General features: G+C 41.8%; 1 protein-coding gene across 1 annotated transcript; it reads right to left on the bottom strand.

Moving 5' to 3' along the window:
- Nucleotides 1-594: 594 nt before the first annotated feature.
- On the bottom strand, nucleotides 595-5,658 carry gltpd2b (glycolipid transfer protein domain containing 2b). The gene is made up of 4 exons (XM_056411750.1): nucleotides 5,092-5,658; nucleotides 2,385-2,443; nucleotides 2,031-2,209; nucleotides 595-1,907 (listed from the first exon to the last, which is right to left on the bottom strand). The coding sequence occupies exons 1-4, from the start codon at nucleotides 5,159-5,161 to the stop codon at nucleotides 1,289-1,291; spliced, it is 927 nt and encodes a 308-aa protein (XP_056267725.1). The 5' UTR covers nucleotides 5,162-5,658; the 3' UTR covers nucleotides 595-1,288.
- Between the last annotated feature and the right edge of the window lie 2,413 nt (nucleotides 5,659-8,071).

The following is an 8,071-nucleotide window of genomic DNA, read 5'->3' as shown; positions in this document are numbered from 1 at the left end:
TAATAATTACAATCATATTATTGCTGTGTTGTTTATTCTATACTGGTCACCCTGAGAGCAAAAGGTTCCAGGGTCACATCTGGTTCATGAGCAGACACAGGAACAAGGGTTTGTTTCATGTTTCACCATATACCCACACCCACAGGAATTTAGGGTCGTAAAGCTCATACGGAAGAGACCCCATACTGTGTTGTGTAAATGACTTGCTTCAATTAAAGGATTGTCGGGGGAGAACTGAGCCAGAGTGTTTTGGGTGAGTGCGGAGGCACAGCTCAGGCATTTCTCCTTGTGACAAGTAAAACTACGCGCTCGAGTCTGTCATCTGTGGTCATTGGAGTTGGTCTGGTAATTCAACTAGCGGGGCTTTATCTTTAAGGTGAAAACCCCACACATAACAATCAAAGTGTCCAGGTAAGAGTGTCACACAGAGCCCATTATATCCACCATGATATGATAGTAAGTGAAGATTTGTCTGTAGCAGAGCACCAGCACCTCTGCTGGATTGGGGATAACATTACAGTTCAGTCATTGGCATTTAAATGTCAGAGTTATCACATAACTCGACCAGACTACATCAGAAAAAAGGCATCTGGATTCTTTTTTCTTTTTTAAATTTAATAATTCTGAACATGATAGAAAAATGTACAATATATAAAAGAGACATTCATTTCCCATACTCACAACACAGATGCTATGAAGCACCATTTATCTATTTGTTCAGCACATGTTGATTGTTTTTGTGTTATACCTCTTGAAAGGGAAAGATTGTCCCAGATTTAAAGGCTACATGGCATGTTTTGGAGGTAGCATACTAAAATAAGCATATAGCACATTTTCAATAGAATTGTATATGTAAAAAAACATGAAAACAAAACATGAACTGTACAATCTGATGAAATCCATTACAAAATTACAAAATCACCTCCCTGTGACACATGCTGAGAACAAATGCTGAATGGATTGCAGTGGTGTTGCAAAGGGTTGCTTTAGATGTGTGCACCTGCTTAAATAATTAACATTCTGTGTTTAGCCAGCCTGAGTGCATCAGCTGTCTTTAAAATCTTTCTGAGGCGAGAAACCGAGTCATAAAATCTATTAAAGAATGTCCACAGGCCGAAAGCAAACAGACTTTTAGTATCAGTTGATTGTTGACGCAGCACTTTGGTTGTGTGTGTGTGTGTGTGTGTGTGGGGGGGGGGGGGGGTAAACCAGTTGTTTTTTGCTGGATGTTTATATGTGATGCACATGAAACAATGAGGACAGTGCAAAATATGGCCACGCCCCTTTTCTAAGGCAAGTCCAGCATGTTATTTTCCTCAAGGGCTTTCTGTGTCCGGTCATAAACCTCCTCAATGGCCTGAACCACTCTATTCAGCACCGTTTTCAGCTCCTCCTGGCTCTGCACACACACCAGCCTGAAGAAGAAACCTCGCTCTGGCATGGCAATGAAGGCCAGCTCGGCGGCCCTGCGGACAAACCAGGTGTGGTGGTTGGCGAGGGTGTTCTGGTAGGCCTCTCGACACAACTCTGAGGGGCTCCTTAGCCGGCCGGCGGCTGGCGTCTCAGCCAGCTTCTCCAGGAAGAGCTTCAGCCAAAGCAGAGCACGATGCAGACGCAGAAGAGTCCTGCATCCAGAGTCCGTCTGGTGGTGGAAGTCCACCAGTCCTTGGTTAAGCTCCACCCAGATCATGGAGCGTACAGAGTAGTAAGCGCCATTGTGCTGTGAGGCCTTCTGAGTGTTCTTCGTCCCACTCTCTGTGCTCACACCGTTTATTGAGTGTATATCTGGGCCCAGCTCTGCTTCAGGGTTCCTTTCTGACAACAGGGCCAGTTGACGGATTATAGAAGTCTTGCTTTCTATCTCTCTAGATATTAGTCCCACCATGGGGCCCAGCGCTTCCATAAACCTGGAGGAGTAACCCAGAAGGAGATTAATTATCTTATAGATGCAAGCATGCAATTAGTCTTCTTTCTTTCCAGTGGCTGTACAATTAATCCACCTCTCCTCTCCTCTTATCTGATGATCTTACCTCACAAGCTCGTCCCAGCTGGACAAATATGGCTTCATCAGCACGTCCGAGGTGTAGGCCGGTGCAGCCAGCAGGTGGGAGAACAGGAGCGCCACCTGGAAGGTCTGACCAGGGCACCTCTCCATGACCAGCGGGGCCTCAGGCCCATCGGCCTCGCTGCTGTTGTACAGCTGGGGAAGCTGACAGTGGGGGGGAAGGGCAGGATGTGAGTGTGCGGGCCATTGGCAGGGGACAAAGAAAGAGAAAACGCGGAAGCGATTCACTGCATTCATTAGCCATCTGCTTCACAAAACCAGCCTGATGGAGGAGATGTAACAAGTGAGGATATGCTTCATAATCTGTGTGATCTCTTACCGTGTTCACCTGTTTATATCCTTTCAAACAAGATTCCCAGTGGTAATCCAAACCTCCATCTGCAGCGAGACATTATGAAGAGACACAAAAGAGTTAGTGTTTGATTACAGAGTCCTTTTTTGTCTGATAATACTGCAACTCTGTTTCAAACACAAGGACATTGTAGCCTATGTGCATTGAACACTTCAACATTAAGTATTTATTAGTTTGCATTTACATATTAATGATAAAGAATTCTGAGTCAATATGACTCTATTTCCATAAATTGAACCTGCAGTAACAGATTTGTTTTGGCCACTTGACGGAAACAAGTTGTGAACACAATGTTTTAAAAAATCCTTTTCAGGTAATATAAATAATTAATTCTCGCATTTACTCTTTTTTTGCTCTGTTTTATGTCTCAGGCCCCTGAGGGAAAATATCTGGCGTTTTTTTTAAAATACATATCATCACACCAACTAGTCCGCCCTCAAAGCCTTGTTGTGTATACTCGCACTCAACTGCAGTGTATAAGTAGGTTTTTACTTCTGGCAGTTGCATTTACGTTACAAAAAACACACAAGCAGTGTTTACCTACAAGGCCCGCGGGCCGAATCTGATCCGCCACATCATTTTACGTGGCCCCTGAAGGCTTGAAAAACACATGATCACCTTTTCTTAAAGACTTTAAGAAAAAATCCTGTGCATTTATTTTGAAGGTTTCAAATGAAATGGATTGATGTTCTAATATTAGAGACATTTTCTCATGTACAACATTTCTACAATCAAATGCAAAGAGAGTTATATAACAATATGTTCGGGAGTAGTTTATAAAGTGTTTAAGTTTATGAGGGCAGCATGATGTTGATGTGGCCACGGTGAAAATGAGTTTGACACCTCTGATCTAGCTACGAAAATGTGTTAGTATCATGAACTTGTGTTTGCCACATACATTATTTTCTGCAATAATCCAAAGAAATCCCACTGGCTATTCGCAAGGGAACCAGTGTGATGCTAAATTCAGTGGTTGGCCAACAAATAAAACATCATGCCTGCTCTAAGAGCCGGTCATTTGACGGCCTGCCTGCTCGACTATCTAGCTAGTTAACTAATTAGCTATCTAGTTAACTGTGTACCTATGAGCACTCATGGCTCTTCACAAGAGTCTTCCACAAGCTGCTAGCTTGGTAAGTACTAACAATAGCCATTGTTATTGTTTACCTTCATGAGGATAAGTTTACCATCATAATGATACTTTTGGGGGGAATGGATTCGGAGGCTGCAGGCTTGAAGAGCCGGGCCGGTCAGTTTTGCCTACTTGTCAGTTTACTTGCTAGATTTAGCACATTTTTGAGCTGTTGCTGCAAGCCACTTTTTATTGGAAAGAGATTGGCAACACTTAAAAAAATATATATATATTTAAGATTTTATTTATTTATAGTTTACACTTTCTCATTTCTCTATTGTGACCTACCCACACATTTAAGATCATACAGCACATAGACAAGTAGATAGACAGAGTAGGTAGACAGATCGAAAGACAAGGCAGAAAATAACATTCTTTTGACAGCAGGCGTTTTAATCCCTTTGAGCTCATTCCAGCCTGAAACAAAGCAAACCCTGTGATTTGAATTTTCTCAAACACTGACTTCCTTAGCACACATCACGTGCACGAGACAAGTTGCTGACCCTATCATAGTCTCTAATGACATGCATCCGACCACCTTACTACCAAAAGCCATACAATCTGCCGGTTCTACATGAGTCATTAATAGAATAGAATAGAATATACACTTTTATTAATCCCCAAGGGGAAATTAGTTCTCTGCATTTAACCCATCCTTAGTTATTAGCAGGGGTGCTGCGAAGCGGCCGTAGGAAAACTGGGGTTTCAGTGCCTGCTCAAGGACACTTCGACTTGCAACTAATGGGGAGAGCAGATCGAACCACAAACCCTGCGGTTGCAGGATGGAAATGCGGTTAAACATCAGCCTCCAAACGGACCCTGGGAGACTTTCATGAACAACACGCTTCCTGTCAGATAACTTGGAGTCAGAGCTACCAAACGCTCTCAGTTCAAATTCAACCCATTCTTATAAACATGCTTTTCTAACTTGCCAGTGACCTACTGTAGATGTCAAAGATGTCTACGGGGAAGTTTTCCGCTGAAAACTAAGAGCTGTGTCGAAATATAAGTTTCCTTACTAAGTTACTGTGAGGATGCAGAGCTGGCTCTTCATGCTCTGAACTGAAGTTTCATTTCAGCTCTGTTTGCACTCTGAAATCTCACTCAGGTCTCTCATATCTTTGAATGGAGTCCAAGCAAAAGAAAGAGATCACATGATCCCATTGAACATTGTTACAATGCTTACCAGATGTCTGTTTTTGTTTTTATCACGTATAAAAGTTATTATTTAGGTTATGGTGTATCCTCTCACACATCAAAAATATGTCAAATCCCATATATAAATACTTATGTTATGCTATTAAATTAAACAAATGTAAGAACATTGAAGGGTTGAGCAATACGTGGTGTAACCATCATGCTTGATTCTGCATCCCACACACCATGTGACAAATTCCTGACAAGGAGCGTTTGCATTTGAAATAAGGGAAGAATTGTACAGATAGAAACCACACATGCATACACCGACACACATACACACTCATACACACACACACACACACACACACACACACACACACAGAGAGAGAGAGAAATACTCACGGATCCACAGGGAGCCGAGGGACAGCAGCAAGACTACGATAGCAGCAGCAGCCTTGCTCTTAACACCCATACTGAAGTCCAGTTTGGGGTCTGCCAGTCCCTCTTTGTTCCCTCTCTTTGTCCCTATATTTTAACTCCTCTGTGTCTCACATGAGTCCTTGTCCCCTTGCACTGGCTGTCACCACATTTACTCCTTGCTGGATCCCTGACTCCGACCCCCTCCTCCTCTTCCCCCGTCCTCCAAATCTTTCATACTCCTCCCCAAATGCATAAATAAAAAGTTCTCTCAACCATTGTACCGCAGAGTTAATGTGCAACTCTATTGTACAACAGCTATTTTTTCTCGTCTCCTGACTGTGACAACTCAGCCTGCTGTCGCTCTTTCTTTTTGGGTTTTCCTTTGGCTTTCTTTGATACACGTCTTTCCTCTTTCCTGCCTTTGTGTCTGACTGATTTCGAAGCTGCCAGTCTCTTGTGGTGTTGCTCAATCTGAGAGTCCAGAGATCAGCCACTGGCTGATAATGCAGAGCATGTCCGCCAGTAACCCCCTTACTCTAGATGTATCTTCTTCATAAGTGCTATATTCCTGGTCACTTCAAATAAACACTTGCTCCCTCTCCTCTCTTCTCGCCTCCCACCACTACCATCCTTTCCCCTCCCTCCTCCATTCTTCCTCCTCCCTCCTCCCTCTCCCTCTCTATAACTCATTCACACACACACACCATTAGAAGCACCACCGCAGCTACCACACATTACAACTGTGTTGACACATTTCAGAGAGTATTTCAGGAGACTCTCTCAATGTAAATACATATATTTCCTCCACTCTAATATCATTATTGCAACCTAAAGTAAACCTCTGTATTGATCAATTTAAAACAGATTGTGTCGTCCCACAATCTGCTTATGGTGGTTGACGAAATTGATACCAAATCCACATTTGTCAATGAATAACAAAGTCAAACAAATCTTATTCTAGCTGAAACGGCCGAATGAACAAAGTTGTCCATTGATGCTAATCTAATTCTAGATGTGAAAGACATCTGCAGTTCTACAAAACATAGTGGAAAACTGTTCTTTTAAACTGTTTTTTTTTAAAGAATCTAATTTCCTTTCCCTTGTCACTGTATTTGTTTTACAACATTTGATTCATAATCTACATCCTTTTACATTTTAAATTGCTCATTACTTAGAGATAACTTCTGATTGTTGAAGTCTAAAGTCCGTGACATGTCAGTAAAGGGGGAATATAGATGTAGTGCATTAAGGGTGTTCCCATGATTATCGACTCTGATAGTGATAATCATGGGAAACCCACTGATTGGTCACCATCACGTTTTTTTGTGTGGGAAGTGTTAAGTGTTTCTGAAACTGGGCACTTCGCAGATGATGGAAAACAGGCTTCCGGACGCGCGTGAATTAAGTTATCAACATTTAATGGCAGGAAGGGTAAAACAAACATTCAAGGCTCACGATCGTGCTCTTCTTCGGCTCCTCCGACCTCCTTCCGGCGTCGAGAATACCTGTGGAAGAGACCCGATTTCTCTAATCCACGGAGTTTTATACTCAATGTCACCGGCCCGGTCAAAACTTCACTTCCGGTCAAGTCGCTAAACAAGTATTTTCACAATAAGAGTCCCGTCTTGTTATTGTCCGCATTAAAGTCACTTTCACAATAAAAGTCCCTTCTTATTATTGAGTCACTTCACGGAATTCAACCGGCCTCGTCAATCTATAATGCTAACATACAGTCACTCTCATGCAACATACATTAATTCTTGCCATTTACATTTGCAGAGAGTAAACATTACCCCTATGCTTCACAATACATTAATAACAATATCAATATTCTCCATAATATTTTCTATTATAATATCTTTACCTTCGCATTGAAAATGCGGAAGGTTATGTTTTGATCGCTGTGTATTTATTTGTATGTGTGTTATTCGCCTAACTCAAAAAGTATTAAACCGAATCGCATGAAATTTGGTGGGATGATTGGTTATTATCCGGGGACCATTTGATTAGATTTTGGGATCGATCGGATCAAAGGTCAAAGGTCAAAGTCATGAAAAAGGTCAAAATCTTCTTGAATCGCATGGAATTTGGTGGGATGATTGGTTATTATCCGGGGACCATTTGATTAGATTTTGGGATCGATCGAGTCAAAGGTCAAGGTCATGAAAAGGTCAAAATCTTCTTGAATCGCATGAAATTTGGTGGGATGTTTGGTTATTATCCGGGGACCATTTGATTAGATTTTGGGATCAATCGGGTCAAAGGTCAAGGTCATGGAATGGTCAAAATCTTCTTTTTACCATAGCACGGTCAATTTTTATCCAATTGGCATGCAACTAATGCCAAAATGTTCATAATGCAATGCCCAATCTTGTGATATGCGAAGGTATGCGCTCTACCGAGTGCCCATTCTAGTTCTATATGTATTAATTTAAAACATAAGACCTCTGCAGATGTTATCAAAATAAACTATTACAACCTAACAGAAGTTGAACAGACATTGAACTCCACATTCAAGCCAAACCACATGTGTAGTCCTGAAAAGGGACTCAACATGGTATTTTGCAGTGGAGGAACGGGAACATTTTGAAAGCTGGGGAATTAATTACTTGGCTGGGAGGGGCTGGACATGGGGCAACCAATGAATGACCCCATCTGAAATAGGCAGCAACTAACAAGGGAAGCCTGTGCAAACATGTGACTAAATGCCTGGTAATCTCAGATTAAATGCCCTGATAATAGTTATTGTAAAGTCCTTCAAAAATGTACATTTGGTGAAAAACAATAAGCTATCTATACTTGACATGGTGAACAGGTGCAAAGTACTTAGTAGACTAAGCACATGGAACACATGGCTTCACGCTGTTTGACTTTAGAAATGTGGGTTCAGTGAAGCAGGAAAGCTTTATTTTGTCACAGTCGGATAAAATCACAATGGATTCTCCGTCAGCTTCAACTCATG

The sequence above is a fragment of the Pseudoliparis swirei genome, chromosome 3, assembly GCF_029220125.1.
Source record: "Pseudoliparis swirei isolate HS2019 ecotype Mariana Trench chromosome 3, NWPU_hadal_v1, whole genome shotgun sequence".
NCBI classification, from domain to species: domain Eukaryota; kingdom Metazoa; phylum Chordata; class Actinopteri; order Perciformes; family Liparidae; genus Pseudoliparis; species Pseudoliparis swirei.
Note: the sequence above shows the minus strand (reverse complement) of the source record. Positions and strands in the feature narration are given on the sequence as shown.

Bases quoted from the DNA above. Each gene is read 5' to 3' on its own strand.
- gltpd2b (XM_056411750.1), bottom strand. From the start codon at position 5,161: ATGGGTGTTAAGAGCAAGGCTGCTGCTGCTATCGTAGTCTTGCTGCTG. The intron at 2,210-2,384 runs GTAAGAGATCAC...CCCCACTGTCAG, and splicing joins GATATAAACAGGTGAACACG to CTTCCCCAGCTGTACAACAG. The intron at 1,908-2,030 runs GTAAGATCATCA...TTACTCCTCCAG, and splicing joins AGCTGGGACGAGCTTGTGAG to GTTTATGGAAGCGCTGGGCC.